Here is a 26,500-nt window from a genome sequence, read left to right on the forward strand (position 1 = left end):
TACTGTTGTATTGTACTCTCCCAAGCACTTAGAGCTTTACAGACAGTAAATGTTCATTAAATACGATTGATTGACTGACTTTGATGCGGGTCATCAGGTGCAGGGAATTAAGGGAGTGAGCTTTTGAAGGTGAGGCTGGAGTCTCTACATTGCTGACTCATTTCAGCCTGTGGCCAGTCTTGACCCCTTCATGTTTTTCAGCTGTACTTTAGCCTAGTCACTCTTCTCCCAACTCATATTTCTGGAGCTATTTTTAAGTGCATTACCTTAAGCTCACTGTGGGTAGGGAATATGTCTACCACTCTGTTATATTTTACTGTCCCAAGCGCCTAGTACCGTGTTCTGTACACTGCTCAATAAATACAATTCATCGATTGATTAAAGCAGTTGCCTCTATTCAGTTTTTAGTTTTTATAGGGCCATTTTTTCCATCTGTCTAAATCCCTTTGAATTTTATACTTGTGGATCATTCAATTCTTTACTGTAGCGTACTCTCCCGGGGCTAAGTCCAGCCCATTGATTACACACATTGATTAGCATCCCCACTTAATGCAAGATCTCTGAAAACTGGATGAATGTATTCTTAATTCCTTCAGGTAGTAACATCATCACCATCGTAATAATTGTGGTATTTGTTAGATGTTTATTGAGTGTCAAGCATTGCGCAGATACATTATAAGCGGATCGGACCCATTTTACATCCTATGTGGAGGGGGAGAGAGAATAGGTATTTTATGCCCATTTTCATATCTGAGGAAGCTTAAGCACAGAAAAGCTACCTAAGGTCACAAAGCAGGCAAGTGGCGGGGCTGGAATTAAAACCCAGCGCTAACTCCTAGGCTTATGCTCTTTCATGGTGAAACAGAACTGGCTTCTGAACTGAACTGGAAGACTTATATGTTCTCCCAAATGATTGCCAAGCTATGGAAGCTAATCTTTGGCTACAACCCCAAGCTAACTGCACCTATCTAACACAGATTTATTCATTCATTCTTTAGTATTTACTGAGCACCTACTGTGTATAGAACACTATACTAAGCACTTGGAATGTAAATTTGGCAACAGTTTACCAGTGAGTCGGTCATGTAGACAGAATCAAAAGGTGGCCAAGTCAAGTTAATGGCTTCTATTGGTTAAAGCTTTGGGCATGTCACTCCCCTCCTCAAAAACCTCCAGTGGTTGCCCATCAACCTTCGCACAAAACAAAAACTCCTCACTCTTGGCTTCGAAGCTCTCCATCACCTTGCCCCCTCCTACCTCACCTCCCATCTCTCTTTCTGCTGCCCACCCCGGACACTCCGCTCCTCTGCTGCTCACCTTCTCACTGTCCCCCGTTTGCGCCTGTCCTGCCGTCAACCCCTGGCCCACATTCTATTGCTGTCCTGGAATGCCTTCCCTCCTCACATCCACCAAACTAACTCTCTTCCCCTCTTCAAAGCCCCACTGAGAGCTCACCTCCTCCAGGAGGCCTTCCCAGACTGAGCCCCCCTTTTCCTCTGCTCCTCCTCCCCTCCCCTTTCCCACAACCCTCTTCTCCCCCCCCACAAGCCCTGTGTTCATTTGTATATATTATTTATTACCCTATTTATTTTGTTAGTGAGGTGTATATCTCCATGATTCTATTTATCGTGATGATGTTTTTTGTTTTGGTCTGTTTTGCTTTGCTGTCTGTCTCCCCCCCTTTAGACTGGGAGCCCGTCATTGGGCAGGGATTGTCTGTATCTGTTGCCGAACTGTACATTCCAAGTGCTTAATACAGTGCTCTGCACATAATAAGCGCTCAATAAATGCTATTGAATGAATGAATGCAAGTCTAAAGTTTAAACAAGGGATCAGAACAAGGATAGCGCATGGGCTAGGAAAAGGTAAATTGTCCTCCCATCCTCCCACCTGGCTCTGTTAAACTGGCTGTATTAAACATTTCAACACTCCATCCCTCCCCACTTCCAATATCTAGAATAAACATTATCAAATAATCTTATCTTCCCTCTTCTCCAATTTCAGTGACTTTGAAGTCAATAGTGACATGACCTTTAGAGGAAAAAAAAGCTAATAGGCCATTGTGCAACTTAGGGGTTGATGATAAGTTCCTCTTAATGTGAAATATCCAAGGGAGGCATTTTTCACTGATGTTCAGCATATCAGGAATGGTCTCCTTAGCCCAGGCCAGAACACCAGAAGCCTTTTTCTTTTTTATGGTATTTGTTAAGCAGTTACTATGCTCCAGGCACCGTTCTAAGCTCTGGGGTAGATAAAAGATCATCAGGTTGGATGCTTCCCATGTTCCACATGGGGCTCACAGTCTTAATCCCCATTTTACTGATGAGGTAACTGAGGCACAGAGAAGTGAAGTGACTTGCCCACGGTCACACAACGACAAGCGACAGAGCCGGGACTAGAAGCAGGTTCTTCCGACTCCTGGGCCCAGCTCTATTCACTACCCCATGCTGCTCCTCAGTTTCGCAACCTATGTCCTTTTCTGCTCTGAAGTGCCACCTGTCATGGAGAGAGAGTATAAGAGTATTTATAACTTCCAACCAGCTCCTCTTGTGCTGCTGCCAAGGACTAGTGAAAAGAGCACGAGCCTGTGTTTGAATTCTGTTTCTGCCACCTCTTTGCTGTGCAACCTCAACTAATCTGTGCTTCAGTTTCCTCACCTGTTAAATTAGATTGCAATACCTGATATCCCTCTTGTGTAGACTGAGTCCCAAGTAAGACAGAGAATGTGTCTGATCTGATTATTTTGTATTTGTCCTGTTCTCTCAGAGGTCACCAGTGATCTCCTTCTTGCCAAATCCAACGGCCTCTTCTTCATCCTAATCCTCCTCCACCTCGCGGCTGCCTTCGACATTGTCAACCACCCCCTTCTCCGGGAAACGTTATCCAACCTCGGCTTCACTGACTCTGTCCTCTCCTGGTTCTCTTCTTATCTCTTTGGTCGCTTATTCTCAGTCTATTTTTCAGACTCCTCCTCTGCCTCCCACCCCTTAACTGTGGGAGTCCCTCAAGATTCAGTTCTGGGTCCCCTGCTATTCATCCACCCCCTTGGAGAGCTCATTCTCTCACCTGGCTCAACTACCACTTCTTTGCAGATGATACCCAAATTCATTCATTTATTCAGTCATATTTATTGAACACTTACTAGAGTATAAAAATTAACAGACACGTTCCCTGCCCACAACGAGCTCACAGTCTGCCTCTCTAGCCCTAATCTCTCCCTGTCCCTCTCTCTCTCTCCAGTCTCACATTTCTTCCTGCTTCAAGACTCTGTTGCCGAATTGTCCATTCCAAGTGCTTAGTACATTGCTCTGCACATAGTAAGTGCTCAGTAAATACTATTCAAAGACATCACTGTTGGATGTCCTCCTGTCACCTCAAAGCTTAATGTGTTTAAAATGGAACTTCTTATCTTCCCACCCAAACCCCCTCCTCCCCCTGATTTTCCCATGACTACAGATGGCACCACCATCCTTTCTGTCTCACAAGCCTGTGACCTTGGTATTATCCTTGGCTCCTCTCTCTCATTCAACCCACATATTGAAACGGTTCCACTTTCACAACATCGCCCAAATCCGCCCTTTCTTCTCCATCCAAACTACTAATGCGTAAATTCAGTCACTTACCGTATCCCATCCTGATTACTTTATCAGCCCCCTTGCTGACCTCCCAGCCTCCCATTTCTCCCCACTCCAGTCCATACTTCACTCTGCTGCCTGGATCATTTTTCTACGAGAACATTTAGGCCATGTTTCCTCACTACTCAAGAATCTCCAGTGCTTGCCCATCCACCTCCTCAACAAACAAAAACTCCTCACCGTTTGCTTTGAAGCACTCAATCACCTTGCCCCCTTCTATCACCTTGCCCCCTTCTACCTCACCTTGTTATTCTACTGTGTCACAGCCCACACCCTTTGCTTCTCTAATGCCATCTACTCACTGTACCTCTATCTCATCTGTCTCACCAGTGACCTCTCGCCCTAGTCCTGCCTCTGGCCTGGAAGGCTATTCCTCCTCAAATCTGACAGACAATTACTCTCCCCACCTTCAAAGCCTTACTGAAGGCACATCTCCTCCAAAAGACCTGTATCTACCCCAGCGCTTAGAACAGTGCTCAGCACATAGTAAAAGCTTAACAAATACCATAATTATTAATTATTAAGTCCTTCCTTGACTGTCCTCTTTTCCTCTCCTCCCACTCCCTTCTGCATCACCCTGACTTTATTCATGCTCCCCACAGCACTTATGTATGTATCTGTAATTTTATTTATTTATTTTAATGTCTGTTTCCCCCTCTTGACTGTAAACCTGTTGTGGGCAGGGAATGTGTCTATTATGTTGTTGTACTCTCCCAAGTGCTTAATACAGGGCTCTGCATACAGTAAGCGCTCAATAAATACAGTTGACTGACTGACTACCCATGGTACTTATTCCAACTACTGAGAAAGCTGCCACCACCACAGAACCAGAAGAAGCAGCGTGGCTCAGTGGAAAGAGCATGGGCTTAGGAGTCAGAGGTCATGGGTTCTTATCCCCGCTCCGCCACTTGTCAGCTATGTGACTTTGGGCAAGTCACTTCACTTCTCGGTGCCTCAGTTACCTCACCTGGAAAATGGGGATTAAGACTGTGAGCCCCACGTGGGACAACCTGATTACCTTGTAATTAGCGCCGCACTTAGAACAGTGCTTGGCACATAGTAAGTGCTTAACCAATACCAACATTATTATTATTATTATTAGAACCCTAAAAATGGCATACTATTTGGAACTGATGGTATATCTGTAGAGATCTACAAGCAAAGAAAAAATACATTATTTAAACACTATCCTGTTCTTTTCCTTACCTTAGAGGACACTGAGAAGAGACTGCAAGATCAAGTGCCTAGTTAGTCACCTTTTTGTGGTGCAGCTGTTTCAACTGTCATATAATAATAGTGTACTTTACTATGTGCCAAACACTGTTCTAAGTGTTGGGGTAGATACAGGGTAATCAGGTTGTCTCACATGAGGCTCACAGTCTTAATCCCATTTTCCAGGTGAGGTAACTGAGGCACCGAGAAGTGAAGTGACATGCCCAAAGTCACACAGCTGATAGGTGGCGAAGCTAGGATTAGAACCCATGACTTCTGACTCCTAAGTCTGTGCTCTTTCCACTGAGCTACGCTGCTTCCACAATATAACTCCTGCGTTGGCCGGGAATCAAACCCGGGTCAACTGCGTGGAAAGCAGCTATGCTGACCACTATACCACCAAGACTGTCATATCTTATTCCAGAATGCTTTATAGCTCATAAAGAGGCTAGGGGAGTAATTGTATATTATTTTTACTGTACTGTGGGGTTTTTGTAGAGGAAAAATACTATGGAAGTACCAAAGAGAGTTTACTATCAAAGACCTAGTCTCGGTGTAAGAACCGAAACAAATAGGGTGCAGTGATAAGTCCCTGGGCAATTTTTCAGTTTTTGTTCAATCAAGCCATCAATAGGAGAGAGCTGATTGAGGACCCTAATAAAGCTGATGGTGAGAAGGTTTTTGTTTTTTTCTGTTTATCTCAAAGATTCTAGGATCTTGATTTATGGGCTTCATCTCCCCAGCTATGGTTACCCTGACTGGATTATTGCATCAGCCTCCTCTTTGATCTCCCTTCCTACTGTCTCTACCTGCTCCAGTCTATTCTTCATTCCGCTGCCCGGATCATCTTCCTACAGAAACGCTCTGGGCATGTCACTCCCCTCCTCAAAAACCTCCAGTGGTTGCCTATCAACTTTCACATGAAGCAAAAACTCCTCACTCTTGGCGTCAAAGCTCTCCATCACCTTGCCCCCTCCTACCTCAGCTCCCTTCTCTCTTTCTACTGCCAACCCTCTACACTCCGCTCCTCTGCCGCTCACCTCCTCACTGTCCCCCGTTCACGCCTATCGCGTCGTCGACCTGTGGCCTATGTCCGACCAATGTCCTGGAATGCCCTCCCTCCTCCCATCCACCAAACTAGCTCTCTTCCCCTCTTCAAAGTCTACTGAGAGCTCACCTCATCCAGGAGGCCTTCCCAGACTGAGCCCTCCCTTTCCCTCTGCCCCTCCTCCCCTCCCCATTGCCCCATTCCCTCCTTCTGCTCTTCGCCCTTCCCCTCCCCACAGCACTTGTGCCGATTTGTTTATATTATTTTTTTACTCTATTTCATTAATGATGTATATATATCTATGATTCTATTGAGAGGGAAAGGGAGGGCTCAGAGGTGAGCTCTCAGTAGGGCCATTGTCGGGACAATCGTATGGTTGTCTCCCCTGTTTAGACTTTGAGCCCGTGGTTGGGCAGGGATTTTCTCCATATGTTGCCGAATTGTACATTCCAAGTGCTTAGTACAGTGCTCTGCACACAGTAAGCGCTAAAATACGATTGAATGAATGAAGTAATATCATGAAAGTAGCTTGTGATTTTAAAGAGGTTGCCCTACTAATGATCTCTATTATTTTTCAGGTTGGCTGGTCACTTCTCTGTAAACTAATAGAAATATGTCCAGCCACAATGCAAAGCCTATCCCCGCAGGGCGTTGGGAACGATTGGGAAGTTCTTGCTGTTCATCAGTAAGTACGAAAATGCCACAAAATATCACGTAAAGAGTTTCAAATAAGATTCCTGCATCTTAAGAGAGGCAGCCTTCTCTTTCTCCAGATTAGTATGTTGTCCATAAAAAAGTGGATTTGTTATTTTTTGTGTGTGTCTGGGTATGTGCATGCGCATGTGGGGCAGGGGGGCGGGATGGATGAAAACAGAACATTTGGTTATCACTGCAGAATTGGGATAAATGTCACTGTGAACTATCCTCTATTTTCAAAGAAGTGAGATTTTTAAACTTAAAGCCAGAATGAGTTTTTAGCCGACAGAACTAGTCTAAAGTACCTTTATAGTTCTACAAAAATAAAGGAACTGTTCCTTCATCCCAGTACTGTAGTGACTTCTTCACCCTATGCTTTATTTCTGCCAAGTACCTATACATGTGTGCGTTTTATGTGGTTTGAACTACCGCTTTCAAAAAGAAGGCAAAAGAGGAAATTATCTCTCAGCATATCAAGACCCAAATCCTGATAGAATTTCACCAGGCCTCGTTTTGCAGTTTGTAGCCGATTAGATGCCATTGAAATGCCCCACTTCCTCTGTTCTAATTGCTTTTGAAATGTGTTTCACAAGGGAAATGCTTTGCGGGGGAATTCCTCCTTGTATAATTTTATGAACGATGGTGAACAACCTTAATTTTGCTTTTAATTTAGTTTACCACTATCAAGAAAACAAAAAGAAGTACAATTGAAAGCTTTTAATATGGAAATTATTATTATTTTACTTGTAATACTTTCTGTAACTATCACTAGAAAATCTGGACAGCTTATATCTATGAACTGACTTTGCTAATGGAATGATTTTGCTCTAAGGCTTTGTTGTTCATCCATTGCCATGTATTCATCATGTAGCATGTAAGGTGATCCTGATGGACTTGGTTTAGCTTTCAAATATATGGCATCTGAGGTGGGCCTGGGTTTCCACGACGATATAGGAAGGCAGTATGGCCTAGTGGGAAAAGTACCAGCAAACAAGCAACAGGGATTCAAGGCTTGACCACTTGTACTCAACTTCTGTGCCTTTCTTCTTCATCTACAAAATGAGAATGAAATGCTCATTTCACTCATTTCGTTCTCCTTGTTTTAGACTGTGAGCCTTATGTGGAACAGGACCTGTGTCGAGTGGGAATATGTTGTTTCTAATCCAGTGCTTAATAGGGTGTTCGGCTACGATGATTGTTATTTTAGAAGGTAGGACAGCATTTCGGCTCTGACTCAGTCATTTATTGAGCGCTTACTGTGTGCAGAGCACTGTACTAAGCACTTGGGAGAGTACAGCATCACATAACAGACACATTCCCTGCTCACAACAAGCTCTGAAGGTCTTCATGATCTGCGGCCCACACTTTAACTGTCAGTGTCCTAAATAATAACGTTGGTATTTGTTAAGCGCTTACTATGTGCCGAGCACTGTTCTAAGCGCTGGGGTAGATACGGGGTCATCAGGTTGTCCTATGTGAGGCTCACAGTTAATCCCCATTTTACAGATGAGGTAACTGAGGCCCAGAGAAGTTAAGTGACTTGCCCACAGTCACACAGCTGACAAGTGGCAGAGCCAGGATTCGAACCCATGACCTCTGACTCCCAAGCCCAGGCTCTATACTTTTCTTCTGGATTGAGTTTTCTTTTTCTTGTCTTTTTTTAAATTTATGGTATTTACTAAGCGCTTACTCTGTGCCAACCACTGTTCTAAGCACTGGTGTAGATACAAGGTAATCGGATTGTCCTACATGGGGCTCACAGTCTCAATCCCCATTTTACAGCTGAGGTAACTGAGGCACAGAGAAATGAAGTGACTTGCACAAGGTCACACAACAGACAAGTGGTGGAGGCGGGATTAGAATCCATGTCCTCTGACTCCCAAGCCCGTGCTCTTTCATTCATTCATTCATTCATTCAATAGTATTTATTGAGCGCTTACTGTGTGCAGAGCACTGTACTAAGCGCTTGGAATATACAATTCGGCAACAGATAGAGACAATCCCTGCCCAATGACGGGCTTACAGTCTAATTGGGGAGACAGACAAAAACAAGACAACATAATCATGATAAATAGGATCAAGGGAATGTACACCTCATTAACCTCTTTCCATTAAGTCACTATCCTTGCATCACTAGTTAGACCGTAAGCTCGCTGTGAATGGGGAATATGTCTATTGTTATAATGTATTCTCCCAAGTGCTTAATACAGTGCTCTGCACACAATCAGTGCTTAATAAATACGATTGACTGACTAGTTTGCCGGATCCCTAGAATAGCCTTCAGTTAGTTGTTGCAAGCGGAACTCCTTGATTGTGTTTAGGTTTTCAGTGGTTACAGGCTGGTAGGTGACTTCTCTTTTTTTTTAGGGTTATCATCAGTCTTTAGTGCTGAGCGATCGTTGCCCAGCAGTTAATAAACCTCTACGTGTCTTCTTGGTAAGAGCATCTATTGGGTAGCCAATCACTATAGCAACTCCTGAATGACTGCCTTCAAGGACTTTGGTGCTTATACCCTGTCGAATTGAAATAATAATAATAATAATAATAATGTTGGTATTTGTTAAGCACTCACTCTATGCCAAGCACTGTTCTAAGCGCTGGGGGTAGATACAAGGTAATCAGGTTGGCCCATGTAGGGCTCACAGTCTTCATCCCCATTTTACTGATGAGGTAACTGAGGCACAGAGAAGTTAAGTGCCCAAGGTTGCACAGCTGATAGGTGGCGGAGCTGGGATTAGAACCCCTGACCTGTTGGTATTTGCTAAGCGCTTACCATGTGCCGAGCACTGTTCTAAGCGCTGGGGTAGATAAAGGGTAATCAGGTTGTCCCACGTGAGGCTCACAGTCTTCATCCCCATTTTACAGATGAGGGAACTGAGGCACCGAGAAGTGAAGTGACTTGCCCACAGTCACACAGCTGACAAGCGGCAGAGCAGGGATTAGAACCAATGACCTCTGACTCCTAAGCCCGTGATCTTTCCACTGAGCCACTCTGTGACCTGTTGGTATTTGCTAAGCGCTTACCACGTGCCGAGCACTGTTCTAAGCGCTGGGGTAGATAAAGGGTAATCAGGTTGTCCCACGTGAGGCTCACAGTCTTCATCCCCATTTTACAGATGAGGGAACTGAGGCACCGAGAAGTGAAGTGACTTGCCCACAGTCACACAGCTGACAAGCGGCAGAGCAGGGATTAGAACCAATGACCTCTGACTCCCAAGCCCATGCTCTTTCCACTAAGCCATGAAAGACGAATTTAGTAGAGTCTAACAACACCCAAGTCCCCTGTAACTTCCTCCATTATTGCTGAATAGAATAAATAAAATAGGGCTAGATATACTCCACGGCCCTTCTCTACTTCCTTGGTGATAGAGCGTGCATAAACCCCCTCTCCCCCTCCCCACCTCTTTGATCCAGTGAACTCGGGGACTATGTCCAACCTGATCAGCTTGTATCTACCCCATGGTTTAGTACAGTGCTGGGCACGTAATAAGTGCTTAACAAATACCATTTTTAAAAATAAGGACTGTGTCCAACCTAACTTCGATCTAACCCAATAGCTAGAACAGTGTTTGACACAATAAGTGCTTACCACCCCCCTTAGGAATGCACCTGGAGAGTTTCCAGGATTCTACCAGTCTCGGCTACGGGGGGAAAATCAAGCAGAGGCCTACTCATTCCTTTCCTAGCTTGGGCAGTGGCTAGCGAGTGGAAGGCAATCTTCTACGAGTCAGAACTCACCTGCGCTGGGCAACGGTGGCATGGGAGTGAATCAAGGGAGGAGACTCAAGTTGACTGCACCGAAGGAGGCAATGGTAAACCGCTCCTGGATTTTTACCAAGAAAACTCTGTGGATGCGTTACCAGAACGATTGCAGATGGAGGTGGGGCGTTCTAGGAGAGTTGTGTTCTTGTTGCCGCTATGGGTCGGAGACCGCTCGACAGCATAAGACGAGTGCTTAACAGATACCATTAAAAAAAAAAAAACAAAAACAGGCTAAGTTATGAGACAGATTCAAGCTGATCAGGTTGGACACAGTCCCTCTCCCACATGGAGTCCACAGTCTTAATCCCCATTTTACAGATAAGGGAACTGAGGTACAGAATAGTGAAATGACTGGCCCAAGGTCACACTGCAGACAGGTGGTGGAACTAGTTTTAGAACCCAGGTCCTTGACTCCCAGGCCTGGCCTCTTTCCATTAGGCCAGACTGTCCCTGTCCTGCATGGGGCTCACAGTTTAATTTGGAGAGAGTTTTCTATGCCTAGAATTGAGGCACAGGGAAGCGAAGTGACTTACCCAAAGTCACACAGCAACAGTTGGCAGAGCCGGGAGTAGAACTCAGGCCCTCTGACTCTCAGGCTCGTGCTCTTTCCGCTAGGCCATGCTGCTTCTCTGTTCCTCTTGCTGCTCGTAGCTGAATGTTGAGAGAACACCTCAACAGACAGACCTCTCGGGCCTTTGATAACCAAAAAGGAGTGGCCCTTTTGAGGTCAAGCTTTGAGAAGATGGTGAGAGTGAGGCCAAAATAAGAAGAGCTCCAGGATTTGGAAACCGCCAACTCAACAGGACAAGAGACAGTCTCTGTGGCAAATGTGGTTGCAAGTGTCGCTCTCGGTTTACCGTTTTCAGTCAAATTCACGTCCGGTGATAAGCCACCAGATGCCGGTCATACTCTCTAGCCAACAACTCACTCACCTTTTGCTCTCTCCACTCGCAGTCTATCAGTCAATCAAGTAATCAGAGGTAATATTTGAGCTCTTACTCCTGTAGACTTTAAGCGCCTTGTGGACACTGGGATCATGGCCACCAACACTGGCTCAATGGAAAGAGCTCGGATTTAGGAGTCAGAGGCCATGGGTTTTAATCCCAGCTCCGCCACCTGTCAGCTGTGTGACTTTGGGCAAGTCACTTAACTTCCCCGTGCCTCAGTTACCTCATCTGTAAAATGGGGATTGAGACTGTGCGCCTCACGTGGGACAACCTGATCACCTTGTATCTACCCCAGTGCTTAGAACAGTGCTCAGCACATAGTAAGCGCTTAACAAATACCAACGTTATTATTAAAGTGTAAGCGCTCAGTAAATAACTTGTCTGGTCTTATGCTGCCAAGTAGTTTCCGACCCATAGCGACTGCACGGGTACATCTGTCCCAGACGCCCCGTATCCATCTGCAGTCATTCTAGTGTTAACCTCCTCACTGTGCCTCGATCTTGCCTGTTTCGTCGCTGACCCCCGGCCCACGTCCTGCCTCTGACCTGGAACGCCCTCCCTCCTCAAATCCGACAATTACTCTCTCCCCCTTCAAGGCCTTATTGAAGGCACATCTCCTCCAAGTGGCCTTCCCAGACTAAGCCCCACTTTTCCTCATCTCCCACTCTCTTTTGCAATTCCCTGAGTGGGTCCGTTTCCTCCACCCTCCACCCCCACCCCCGGGGCCTCCCAGCCCCATAGCACTTATGTATATGTTCGTAATTTTATTTATTTGGATTGATGTCCGTCTCCCCCACCTCTAGACCGTGAGATGGTTATAGGCAGGGACTGTCCCTGTTCATCGTTGTATCATACTTTCCCAAGTGCTTAGTACAGTGCTCTGCCCACAGTAAGCACTTAATACGAATGAATGAATGAATGAATCCATAGAGTTTTTTTGGTAAAAATATGGAAATGTTTAACCATTGCCTTCTTCCCCCCAGTCAACTTGAGTCTCTGCTCTCGACTCTCTCCCATCTGCCGCTGCCCAGCACAGGGGAGTTTTGACTTGTGGCAGATTGCCTTCCACTAGCTAGTCACTGCCCAAGCTAGGAAATGAATGGGTATAATAATAATAAAAAAATAATAATGATGGTATTTGTTAAGCTCTTACTATGTTCTAAGCCCTGGGGGGGATAAAAGTTGTCCCACGTGGGGCTCACAGACCTAATCCCCATTTATGCCTCAGCTTGACTCTCCCTCCTGTAGTCGAGACCGATAGAATACTAGAAACTCTCCAGGTGTGATCCTGAGAGCGGACAGTATATATCATTGATTATTCCTTATTGAGCACTGTACTAGAACTCTGGGAGAAGCAGTGTGGCCCAGTGGATAGAGCACAGGTCTGGAAGCCAGAAGGACCTGGGTTCTAATGCTGGCTCTACCACTTGTCTGCTGTGTGACCTTGGGCAAGTCACTTCACTTCTCTAGGCCTGTTATAATTCTATTCATTTATATTGATGCTATTGAAGCCTGTTTACTTGTTTTGATGTTTGTCTTCCCCTTTCTAGACTGTGAGCCCGTTGTGGGCAGGGGTTGTCTCTATCTGTTGCTGAATTGTACTTTCCAAGTGCTAGTACACTGATTTGCACACAGTAAGTGCTCAATGAATGAATGAATTCAGCCTAGATTACCAAAAGCTGCAAATTATTTTGGTAGGAAAACCATTAAGCCTTGAAAGCAGGCAGTAAGTCACATTTTTTCCACTTAATTTAAAAGTTGAAGATAACTCTGAAATTATTTTGAATACTGAACATGTTCAATTTTTGTGATTAAAGCAGAATTTTAAAAGAATCAAGGTCATCATAACCAAAGAATGTAGTATGAAACACAATAGAAATCTCATTTTCTAAGCTAATTAAGGCCACTAACCAAACAAAATGAGATTTGGTTATTTCATTTATGGTTATTTGGTTTGTTGTATGATTATCCTAACATTAAAAAAAAATACTTCCTTGAGAAGCAGCGTGGCCCAGAGGAAATAACACAGGCCTGGGAGTCAGAAAATCTGGGTTCTAATCCTGGCCCTACCACTTACCCGTTGTTGACCTTGGACAAATCACTTCACTTCTCTGTGCCTCAGTTTCCTCAACTATAGAATGGGCATTCATTACCTGCTCTCCCTTTCATTCATTCATTCAATAGTATTTATTGAGCGCTTACTCTGTGCAGAACACTGTACTAAGCACTTGGAATGAACAAGTCGGCAACAGATAGAGACAGTCCCTGCCGTTTGACGGGCTTACGGTCTAATCGGGGGAGATGGACAGACGAGAACAATGGCAAAAAATAGAGTCAAGGGGAAGAATATCTCATAAAAACAATGGCAACTAATCCACTTTGGATTCCACATGGGCTCACAATCTAACGGTCACCAACCTGATTATCTTGCCTCTACTGCAGTGTTTAGTACAGTGTTTGGCACCTAAGTGCTTAACAAAGATCATTATTATTCTTGACCCCCAACTCTGATCTGGTACACAGATCTGTGTATTTTCTTTTGCCTCCAGAACATCTCTACATGGATGCCCCAGCGACGCCTCAAACTTAATGTGCCTAAATATGAATTTCTCAGTTTCGTTGTTAAACACAGTTGTCTTTCCAATTTCTCCATCTCTGTTGGCCAGACAACCACCCTCCGTCTCCCAGAAGGCCTCACCTTTGGGATAATCAATTAATCAATCAATTAATGAAACAGCGGCGTGGCCTAGTGAATAGACCATGGGCCCATGAGTCGGAAGGACCTGGGATTTAATTCTGGCTCTGCCACTTGTCTGCTCTGTGACCTTAACTTCTCTGGACCTCAGTTACTTCATCTGCAAAATGGAGATTGACTGCGAGCCCCATGTGGGACATCGATTGTGTCCAACCTGATTAGTTTGTATCTACCCCGGTGCTGAGTACAGTGCCTGGCACATAGTAAGGTTTAACAAATACCACGGTTATTATTATCATTTTTTTAATTGACAAATCCTGTTGGCTTTTCATCCATAGTCCCCACATGTGACCCTTTGTTCCATCCAAATGGCCACCACCCTTATTCAAACTCTTCATTTAATAATAATAATAATAATAATAATGATGATAATAATAATAATAGCAGTATCTGTTAAGTGCTTACTAAGTGCCAGTCACTGTACTTAGCACTGGGGTGGATATAAGCAAATAGGTTTGGACACAGTCCCTGTCCCATGTGGGGCTCACAGACTTAATCCCCATTTTGCATATGAGGTCACTGAGGTACAGAGATGTAAAGTGACTTGCCCAGGGTCACACAGCAGACAAGGGATAGAGCAAGGATTAGAATCTATGATCTTCTGACTTCCAGGCCTGTGCTCTACCCACTACACCATGCATTTCACAATTAGACTATTTTATCAGCCTTATTACTGGTGTTCCATCTCCAGCCTCTTTAGTCTATCACTGCACGTGACTGATTGTCCAACTTATCTTCCCTTTCTCCATTTCTAAAAAACATCCAGGTGTCCCTTCATAGCAAAAAGAAGCAGCATGTCCTAGTGGAAAGAACATGGGTCTGGAAATCAGGGGACCTGGGTTCTAGTCCTGGCTCCAACTCTTGTGTGAATCACTTAACTTCTCTGTGCCTCAGTTTCCTCAAGAGTAAAATGGGGATTGAAAACCTGTTCTCTCTCACGTTCAGACTGTCCATGCAGGACAGGGACTGCGTCTGACATAATTAACTTGTTCCTACTCCAGTGCTTAAAACAGCATTTGACACATAGTCAATCCCAGCTCTGCAACTTTGTCAGCTGTGTGACTTTGGACAAGTCACGTAACTTCTCTGGGCCTCAGTTACGTCATCTGTAAAATGGGGACTAAGACCAAGAGCCCCACGTGGGACAACCTGATTACCTTGTATCTACCTCAGTGCTTAGAACAGTGCTTGGCACATATTTAGTGCTTAACGTATTATTATTATTTTTATTATGTGCTCAAAAAGTGCTACAGCTAAATACTATAAGCTTCACCTCACTGCCTCTTGCTCTCAACATTCCTGCTCCATTTCTTCGCATGGTTGTTCAACCAGTCAATCAGTGATATTTATTGAGCACTTACTGTGTGGCAATACTGGACTAAATGCCTGGGAAAGTATAATATAGCAGAGATTGTAGAGCTCCCTTCCTATCAACTCTACCAGGGGACACTTTTCCCCTCATTCAGAACCTCTTGAATTATCACTTCCTCCAGGAAGCGTCCCTTTTAAATTCCCACTATCCCAACCCACATCAACCCTAATATTTGCACCCATTCTCAATACTTAATACTGAATAGTGATACCCGTTGATGACTTATGCTACGTATTTACTGTTTCACTGTACCATCCCTCTGCTACAATCAGTAATATCTTTGTTCTCTCACTTTCTGTCAACAATTTGGGCTTTTTCTTCAATAAGATTGTGTACTCCCTAAAGACAGGTAATGTATGTCAGTCAGTCATATTTATTGAGCACTTGCTGTGTCCAGAGCTGTGCACTAAATACTTGGGAGAGTACAATATGTTTTACTCTCCCAAGTGCTTAATATAGTTCTCTGCATATAGTAGGCTTTTATATCGAAGGGATTTTTAAATTTTACGGATATAAGGTGTGAGGACTTTGCATTTGCCCATTATAGAATGCGAGCATATAGAAAAAGTATCTCGACCTTTTCTAATTTTGAATATGTTAGTAAGTTTGGATTCAGTGGGGCAGTTTGGATTCAGTCGGGCAGTTTTATTGTGGTTGTTTTTGCTTCTTGTGATTTCATGTGGTAGTATTTATTTACAAAATTACTTCTTTTTTGCAACCCCCAAATAGAGGGAGGGTTGCAAGAAATTAAGTCTAGCAATTAAAAGATCAGGAGAAAAAGAGAGGGAATAAAAAGAAGCAGAAAGAAAGGGAGGAGGAGGAGAAAGGTAAGAGGACACTTGTATCACTATTGCATTTCCCAAGTGCTGCATATGGTAGGCACTCAGTGAATTCCTGTAACCCCTTTTTTGTTTTTAAATAAAGTATTTAAGTGCTTGTTATGTGCCAGAGATTGTACTACGTACTGGGGTAGGTATAAACTAATCAGGTTGGACAAAGTCCATGTCCCACAGGAGGGTCACAGTCTTAATCCCCTTTTTGCAGATGAGGTAACTGAGGCACAGAAAAGTCAAGTGACGTGCCCAAGATCACACAGCAGACAAGTGGTGAAACTGGGATTAGAACCCGGTTCCTTCTCATTTCCAGACCCATAACCTCCTTTCTTCTTCTCCCTCTCCCTTCTGCGCCACTCTGACTTGCTCCCTGCTCCCTCCCTGCTCCCAGCCCCACAGCACTTATGTACATAACTCTCATTTATTTATATTGATGTATGTCTCTCTTCCTCCCCTCCCCATTTCTGCCTCTAGACTGAGCTCCTTGTGGGCAGGTAATGTGTCTGCTTATTGTTTTATTGTACTCTTCTAAGTGCTTACTACAGTGCTCTGCACATAGTATAAGCACTCAATAAATACAACTGACTGACAGATCAACTCCCAGGTCCCTGTGAATGGAGGAATAACTTCTGAGCCCTGAGGTGGTACTCTTAATCAAAACTAAAGAGATGGAAGATTTGTGAGGTGCTCATTTAAAAAAATGAACACTGCTCAAACCTATTGAGCAGGGTTCTTGTTTTTGTTTTTTTAACTTACATTCACATACTATAGTTCAAGGGAATTATTTGTCTGAAAAAGAAAATGTCTGGATAGCAGCAGATAGCTGAGACAAATAATAGAAGTCTCAAAGAGTATGAATGAATTTGATAAATGTTGGCTTAATATCTGATTTATTCTTACCTCTAGGTTGATTCTCAAAATGCTCACTCTTCATAATGCCAACATAAACCTTTCAGTAATTGGTCTGAAGGCATTAGATCTTCTTCTGACTTCAGGTATCTACAAGTATTTGTATTTTATTATGTTATTAAGTTTTAAATTTAAAGTATTAGAGTAGTTCGTGAAATTAATTTTTCTACTTGTAAAGATTTTCTATATCGTAGTCATTTTTTAAATTTATTTCCACCTTTAGACATTTACAGGCAGTCTCTTCAGTTGATGAAATGTTCCTAGAGAAATTGTTTTCTGTCAGAGTACAACAAAAATAACTAGCTTTGAATCCCCTTTCATTCATTTCAAAATGAAGATGTAAATGGACCATTAAAGAAATGTGTGGTGAATATATTTTACTACTAAAGGTTTTTTCCAGGGGCAAATGTGGCCATTAATTTTGGAATTATTGTCCACCATATAGATTTGTCCTTTATTTCACAAAACCTAAGTGACCCTCCCTGAAGTACAGTTCTTTTATATGTAAAATCATGGGCAATTGGATGTTAAGGCAATTATATGTGTCTGTTTTCTTGTATTCCCCATATATAGATGTGATGACTCTGTTGGTTTTGGATGAAGAAAGTGATGTATTTTTGTTAATTTTTGATGCTATGCATACCTTCCCATCTAATGAAGAAGTTCAAAGATTTGGATGTAAAGCTTTACACGTGCTTTTTGAAAGAGGTATTTTTTGTTTTTCAAAATGTATCATTTTACTTTTTAAATTAAAGTCAAAATGTTCTGTAATGTAAAGGAAGTATGCTAATTGTATTGTCTAATAAGTGGAATATGTAAGAATTGAGTAATGGAGTGATTTCAGAGATGTTGCTTGCTCTGGAGAGTGTGTTTCATTCATATCTTGTAAATCACATAAAGCTAGTTATATAAACTGGATATGTGGGGAATTGGAATGAAAAATAAAGTCGTAGCACTGTGGAGAAGTTAAAATTGGATTTTGCTAGTCACTTCCAAGATTATGAAAAAACCAGCATTTCCTAGAAAAGCTTTTACTCTATCCTCTAAAAGTGTGGATTATACATAATTAATTGATTCTTAGGAAGGGACTAACCTATCTTTGGTATTGCCATTGAGTCAATGCTATATGTAAAGATTAAAAATTAACATAATACCTCTGCCTTTTTAAAAAAAAGTGCTTTAGGGGCTGAAGCTGGAAGAAAGTGAGTATTATGAGATTGAAAGAGAAATGAAAGAAGATAGTAAAGGAGGAGAAATGCAGTTTTAAAATGACATTCTGAAAAGGAAAATTGATACTTCTGTTTGATCGTTGTACTCTCCCAAGCACTTAGTACAGTGACCTGCACACAGTAAGAGCTCAATAAATATGATTGATAGATTTTTCTTTTTTTTGTTTTGGTAGAGACTATCATCGGTAGGTTACCTGAAGTGTTTGTCACTTAGACCTATTCTTAAACCAGTGATATGGTCCATGTAGCTGAGCAGAGCTTCAGCTACTTTTGGACATGGCAACTTTATCTCCAGGGTGATTCAAAATCCCATTCCTCTCTCCCCATCCTCAATACCCATCCACCTTCCAATTTTCTGTAATATATCATTTCCTTTGTATTTCAAGACTTTCATTTCACAGCAGTGAAGAAAGTGAGACCAAATGGGTTTATTTTCTAGACAAACAGCATATTTAGGAGAAACTCTGCACTGGAACTTTATTTTTCTGCACTGGAGCTTATTCCGGCTCTGCCACTGCCTGTCATGTGACGTTGAGCAAGTCATTTAACTTCTCTGTGCCCCAGTTTCTTCGTCTGTAAAATGGGGGTCAGTTCCTGTTCTCCCTCATCTACCCCAGCTACAATAATTTGCCAGATAGTGAAAGGCAATCTGCTACAAGTCCAAACTCACCCGTGCTGGGCAGCAGCGACGTGGGAGAGAGTCGAGGGAGAGTCGAGGGAGTGTTTCCTACAGAAACGCTCTGGGCATGTCACTCCCTTCCTCAAAACCCTCCAGTGGTTGCCTATCAACCTTTGCATGAAACAAAAACTCCTCACTCTTGGCTTCAAAGCTCTCCATCACCTTGCCCCCTCCTTCCTCACCTCCTCTCTAGAAAACTGTAGAAAACTTCCCACCCCGTACACTCCGTTCCTCTACCGATCATCTCCTCACTGTCCCCCGTTCTCGCTTATCCCGCCATTGACCCCTGGGCCACGTCCTCCCGCTGTCCTGGAATGCCCTCCCTCCTCACCTCCGCCAAAGTAACTCTCCCTCTTCCAAGCCCTACTGAGAACTCACCTCCTCCAGGAGCCTTCCCATACTGAGCCCCCCCTTTCTCTCTGCTCCCCCTCCCCTCTTCCCCATCCTCTGCTCTTCTCCCTTCCCCTCCCCTCAGCACTGTGCTCATTTGTATATATTATTTATTACCTTATTTATTTTGTTAATGAGGTGTACATCCCCTTGATTCTATTTATCATGATGATGTTTTGTTTTGGACGCTTTTGCTTTGCTGTCTGTCTCCCCCATTTAGACTGTGAGCTCGTCATTGGGCAGGGATTGTCTCTTTCTGTTGCCCAATTGTACATCCCAAGTGCACATAGTAAACACTCAGTAAATACTATATAATGAGTGAAAGGAGACTCAGGTTTACTGCGTGGAAGGAGGCAATTGTAAACCGCTTCCGGATTTTTACCGAGAAAACTCTATGGATCCACTACCATAACAATTGCAGATAGAGAGCGGGACGTTCTGGGAGAGATGTGTCCGTGGTGTGTCTATGGGTCGGAAACGACTCGACAGCAGGCACTTAACAAATTTCAGGATTACTAATTATAATTTTTATTTGAGTGATGTATAAAATAAGATATTAGTGTTAAAAATGTTAGCATTCTTAAGATGTATCTCTATTCTGTTTTCAATTTAGTTCCAGAAGAGCAACTGACTGAATTTTTTGAGAGCAAAGATCATATGATTGTGTTGGATGCATTAAAGCAATTTAAAAATAAAGAGGAAGTGGTGTTTCATGCACTTCACTGCTTACACTCCTTGGCAGTTCCATGTAAGTAATCTTTGACAACATGATATGATTGCCACCCTATCTCCCCACGTCTTTCTAGTTAGCTTTAATAATAATAATTTTGGTATTTGTTAAGTGCTTACTATGTGCCAAGCACTGTTCTAAGTGCTGGGTAGATGCAAGGTAATTAGGTTGTCCCACGTGGGGCTCACAGTCTTAATCTCCATTTTACAGATGAGGTAACTGAGGCGCAGAGAAGTGAAGTGACTTGCCCAAAGTCACACAGCTGATCAGTGGCAGAGCTGGGATTCTAACCCATGACCTCTGACTCCCAAGCCTGTGCTCTTTCCACTGAGCCACGCTGTTTTAAAATTTGCTTAAAAATCTGCTTTGGTACTGTAGCAGATTCTCAATTTATGAATGGCTCACATGCCTCTGAGAACAGTGTCTGTAATGACTTAAAAATTGCAAAACATAAAAGTGCCAGACAGGAGGGGTGAACATGGGTATGTTTGCCATTTTGGGATTAGTATGATGCTAATCTATTGCTTCAGATGATCATTGACATTTGCCTTCTAAAAAAAATTAAGTGCTCACCATTAATATTTAATCATTTTCTAAAGACACACCGCATTGTTGAAATCTGGGATCAACATTCGATCTCACAGGGAAAGGGCATAATAAGGCATAAAATAATTTTTGGTGAAAAGTGCCATTTCTTTGTATAGTGCTTGTTGCAGAATTGTAAGCCTCAATTTTTGATTTTCCAGTCTGAGGAAATTAATACTTGAAAGAAGAAGTTCAATAATGGTAGAAAGGTGATTTTGAAACACCCTGAGTCATCCTGAGTCAACAAATGAGATGTACATCCCCTTAATTCTGTTTATTGCAGTTGTTTTTGACTGTCTGTCTCCCCCAATTGGACTGTAAGCCCGTCAATGGGCAGGGATTGTCTCTATCTGTTGCCAAATTGAACATTCCAAGTGCTTAGTACAGTAGCTTGCACATAGTAAGCGCTAAATAAATACTATTGAATGAATAACACCCTCCCTTTCTTTTTCTTTTAGAAGTAATTATTTCTGGCCTCTTCTTTTGCTTTCCATTTGTAGCTGAAATACTGTCCATGAACACATTTTATAATAGATACAAATTTCCAAGGGAAGGCTAACCACTTTCCAGATGCAGTGTACAAACATTGGTAAAAGTGCATGTGCTCCTCCCCTCAACACTTAAATAAATGCTCTTTGATGGAGGCAGTCATCATTTTTGAGGTTAACTTTTTTCCCTAAAATAATTAGGACAGTCAGATATTATGCCATCCATGCAGGAGCATTGCAAAGATGGATAGTCCTTCTTTAAGTTGGCATGCTAAATTTGCATATGCTCTGCTCAAGTATTAATCTACCAATCATGACCTGTAATTCTCCTCTAATTCATGATATTCAACATGGCCTAGTGGATAGAGCACGGGCCTGGGAGTCAGAAGGTCATGGATTCTGTTCATGGGTTCTGTTCCCGGCTCTGCCACTTGTCTGCTATGTGTGACTTTGGGCAAGTCACTTTACTTCTCTGTACCTCAGAATGGGGATTGAGACTGCGAGCCCCATGTGGGACCAACCTGATTTGCTTGTATCCACCCCAGCGCTTAGTACAGGTGCCTCGCACATAGTAAGTGCTTAACATACCATAATTATTATTATTATCTAATCTCTCTGTCTACCTTCTCTTCCTTTTCCCAGACTTGCCTTTTTAAACCTCTTCCTTTCTCTTTGACATGTCCTCCATATTGGCAGAAGAAGGTTTTTCCAAACACTCCCCTCCACTGCCTTCCTTCCCCTTTCCTTCCTTATCTCACAGTCTAATGGGAAGGACAGGGGTAGATGGAGGTTTGGGTGGTGGTTTGGGCACCTACAGCTTTACAGTCGATATCCAGGATCAGGTAGGGTACTGATCAGTGTTGCCTGTGAAACTTGCCTAAGCAATAATAATAATAATGTTGGTATTTGTTAAGCGCTTACTATGTGCCGAGCACTGTTCTAAGCACTGGGGTAGACATAGGGGAATCAGGTTGTCCCACGTGGGGCTCACAGTCTTAATCCCCATTTTACAGATGAGGGAACTGAGGCACAGAGAAGTTAAGTGACTTGCCCACAGTCACACAGCCGACAAGTGGCAGAGCTGGGATTCGAACTCATGAGCCCTGACTCCAAAGCCCATGCTCTTTCCACTGAGCCACGCTGCTTCACACTAAGCACCATGGCCTAGTGGATAGAACACAGGCTTGGGAGTCAAAAGGACCTGGGTTCTAATCCTGGCTCCTCCACTTGTCTGTTATGTGATCTTGGGCAAGTCACTTAACTTCTCTCTGCCTCAGTTACCTCATATGTAAAATGGGGATTACGACTCTGAGCCCCATGTGGGACTCAGTTGTTGGACTGTGTCCAACCCTCATCTGTAAAATGGGGATGAAGACTGTGAGCCTCACGTGGGACAACTTGATTACCCTGTATCTACCCCAGCGCTTAGAACAGTGCTCTGCACATAGTAATCGCTTAACAAATACCGACATTATTACAGTGCTTGGTGCATAGTAAGCACTTAACAAGAGCCAAAATGATCAAGTAGGAAGTCTATTGCTGTAAATCTGTCCTCTAAGTTTTCATTTTTTTATGGATTTTAAGGCATTGAAGTAAGTGCTGGGTTAGAGCCAAGGTAATTGATTTGGAGACATTTGCAGAGCTTTCTGGAACGATATTCCCCAGGATCCTGAACTACAGGGTTTCCTAAAATCCACTGTAGGAGTATTATCTTCTGGGAGGAGGGGACTGGCCAATAGGAGCCTAGGAAATGCTCAAATAATCAGCACATGAGCTTTTATATCCAAGAGAGGAGGGACTTGAATATTCTTTCTCCTTCTTGCTCACTTACTTACAAACTTTGTTATGTTTCTTTCAATCAATGTGTAGTATTTATTGAGTGTTTATTCTGTGTAGAGCACTAAATTAAGCACTTGGGAGAAGACAGTAGGATTAGCAGACGCATCTTCTGCCCTCCTTCCATCTTTGGCCTCTTCCATATCTCTGTACTGTAAATTTAGGCCAACACAAACTCTCTTGGGCCTGACAGCAAACAATTTATTGAGGCTTGTAAATTTACTGAAGTGTGAGAATTCTTTTTAGCTTGTCTCTTTCCTGTTTGCTCTTGCTCTCTTTCAAATCTAAATTCTGGTGTTTAAGACTTCCGTGTGTTAGAAAATGTTGGAATCCAGCATGATTTTTCCCTGGTTTTTCCGTAAATAGCTCTTTATTGCCCTATTTTCACAAAATGTCACTGAATTATAGCTGTAACTCTGTATTGTAGAATTATAATTTGGGAAACTTGAATTCATTGCAAAATTAAACCCCGTTCCCGAATAATTCAAATTGAACAAAATAATATTGTCAGTACCAAGAGATAGCTGTTTTCTTTTTTGAGTTTAAATAGAAGTGATGAGAAGTACAATCTTATTTTTTAAAAAATGTCTTTGGATGAACATCTTAAAATACCTTATTGAAAAGCATTTTATTCCAAATTTAGGCAGTAATGTTGAAGTCCTCATGAGTGGAAATGTTAGGTGTTACAACATCGTAGTAGAAGCCATGAAAACATTTCCCTGCAGTGAACAAATTCAAGAAGTGAGTTGTCGTTTGTTACACAAGCTTACATTGGGTAAGTTATGCAAACTGTTATTCATTTTTATAATACCTCAGTCCCTTGTTATTAATATTTTAATATCTGCAGCTTGGCATAGTGGAGAGAGCGTGGGCCTGTGAGTCAGAAAGTGATGAGTTCTACTCCCAGCCCCACCACTTGTCTGCTCTGTGACCTTGGGGAAGTCACTTCACTTCTCTGTGCCTCAGTTACCTCATCTGGAAAATGGGGATTGAGACTGTGAGCCCAGGGTGGGAAAGAGACTGTGTCCAACCTGATTATCTTGCATCTTACCCCAGTTTTTAGTACAGTGCCTGACACGTAGAAAGTGCTTAAAAACATACCATCAAAAATATACCATTGAGCTATAGTTCAGTTCAGGTTGCACATTCAGCTTGTTTTCGAGTTGTTCAATTAAAAGGCAGTTCTGTCAATGGTTTAACTTGCTTATACCATTCATCCATTCAGTCATATTTATTGAGCGCTTACTGTGCTCTCCTACTCTCAAAGAGCATCTAAACATAAATGCTACAACTAAGGGATAAAGTAAACGGGCCAGGCTTTCTTTTAGAGGATTTAAAAGATCAGCATGTATCCATGCTCTGTGTATTGTCCAGAGATATTTTGGGTACAACCCAAACTCAAATATTTATGTCTGACATATTGACGTCAATAGGGAGCCCATTATCTCATTCATTCTGTAATTTATTCTCTGAATCCTATTAAAAATAAGATAAATCTCATCACTTTTTCAACATGTCCGATTTTCCCCCATTTGATCTGAAAAGTTGCAGTAGTCATCACTGTTAAGCTTGTTGTGGGCAATGAACGTGTCTTCCAACTCTTTTATTGTGGTTAGTACACTGCTCTGCACACAGTAAGCACTCAATAAACACAATTGATTGATTGTTAGTGGGCTCCCAAATAGAAATATGTATTGCTTCTTTTTCTAAGTTGACCAAAGTGGTGCCTGATCCTAAGTGCCCGCTATACAAAGAAATTATTATTAGCAGTAGTAATAAAAGTCATACTATTTATTAAGTTCCTTCTATATGCACAACACTGTACTGAGCACTAGGTAGTAGTCCCTGGCCCTTAAAAATCTCTTAAACAAAGAATAAATAATTAATAAATCAGTGGTATTTATTGAGTACTTAATGTATACTAAGAACAGAGGAGTGACAGCTGGTAGACACATTCCTGCCCACAAGGAGTTTATAGTCTAGAGGGAGATAGACATTAAAATACATTATGGATATGTACACAAGTACTATTCATTCAATAGTATTTATTGAGCACTTACTAAGTGCAGAGCACTGTACTAAGCACTTGGAGTGTCCAATTCGGCAACAGATAGAGACACTCCCTGCCCAAAAACGGGTTCACAGTCTACTATGGGACTGAGAGTGGGGTGACTAATACTCAAAGGGTATAGATCCAAGTTACTAGACAACACAGAAGGGAGAGGAAGTACAGGAATTGAGGGCTTAGTTGGGGAAGACGTGTTGGAGGAGATTTAGTTAGACTTTGAAGGTAAGGAGAGTGTTGTTCTGTTGTAAATGAAGGGAGAAGGAGTTTCAGGTCAGAGAGAGGATGTGGGAAAGGGGTCATTGGCAAGATGGAGGAGATCAAGGTACCATAGGCAGGTTGGCAGTAGGGGAGCAAATTAGGCAGGCTTGGCTGTAATAGAAAATCAGCATAGTAAGATAGGAAAGAGAGAACTTATTGAGTGACTTAAAGCCAATGGTAAGGTGTTTGATGCAGAAGTGGATGGGCAGCCATTGGAGTTTCATGGACTGAACAGAATATGGTGGGGAGAGAGGGCTGGCGAGAGACATAAGGCAAAAATATAAGAAAACCAAATATGGCAAATGAAAGAACAGATGGTCCTGGTGACTAGCGGAGCAGGTTTTCAGCCTCTTTGTCGTTCATTCCAGCAGTGACCAAAGTCACGGCCTCATCCGTGGCAGGGTCTTGTCAGCATTCTAGAAGTTGAGAAGGCCGCAGGCCACCAGCGTTTGAGTTGTTTTGGGCATGGAGCAGGGCTGAATGGAAGTCCCACCTCCTAACTGTCATTGTCCCTCACGGTTCAGTTCTGGGTCCCCTTCTATTCTCATCTATATGTACTCCCTTGGAGACTTATTTGCTCTCATGGCTTCAATTACCACCTCTATGCAGATGATTTCCAAGTCTCCATCTCCAGCCCTGATCTCTCTCCCTCTCTACAGTCTTTTATTTCCTCCTGCCTTCAAGGCATCTCTACTTGGAAGTCCTGCCATCTCTTCAAAATTAGCATATTCAAAACAGAAGTCCTTAGCTTCCCACCCAAACCCTGTTCTTGCCCTGAATTTCCCATCACTGTAGACAGCACCACCACCCTTTCTGTCTCACAAGCCCGTAACCTTGGCATCGCCCTTGACTCCTGTCTCTATTCAACCCACATATTCAATCTATCATTAAATCCTGCCATTCCAAACTGCTACCACGTTAATCTAAGCATTCGTTGTATCCCACCTTGAGAAGCGGCGTGGGTCAGTGGAAAGAGCCCGGGCTTGGGAATCAGAGGTCATGGGTTCGAATTCCGGCTCTGCCACTTAGCTGTGTGACTGTGGTCAAGTCACTTAACTTCTCTGTGCC

At 42.8% G+C, this 26,500-nt stretch overlaps 1 protein-coding gene across 1 annotated transcript in view; it reads left to right on the forward strand.

The window, feature by feature from the left end:
- The window catches only part of LRRK2 (leucine rich repeat kinase 2), a 149,997-nt gene that overhangs the window by 11,689 nt on the left and 111,808 nt on the right, over positions 1 to 26,500 (forward strand). Inside the window, exons 3-7 of the mRNA XM_029047252.1 lie at positions 6,474 to 6,580; positions 17,167 to 17,255; positions 17,743 to 17,877; positions 20,081 to 20,215; positions 23,750 to 23,881. Coding sequence (XP_028903085.1) covers positions 6,474 to 6,580; positions 17,167 to 17,255; positions 17,743 to 17,877; positions 20,081 to 20,215; positions 23,750 to 23,881 — 598 coding nt within the window. The remainder of the gene's footprint in view (positions 1 to 6,473; positions 6,581 to 17,166; positions 17,256 to 17,742; positions 17,878 to 20,080; positions 20,216 to 23,749; positions 23,882 to 26,500) is intronic.

This window comes from Ornithorhynchus anatinus, chromosome 2 (genome assembly GCF_004115215.2).
Source record: "Ornithorhynchus anatinus isolate Pmale09 chromosome 2, mOrnAna1.pri.v4, whole genome shotgun sequence".
Lineage (NCBI taxonomy): Eukaryota > Metazoa > Chordata > Mammalia > Monotremata > Ornithorhynchidae > Ornithorhynchus > Ornithorhynchus anatinus.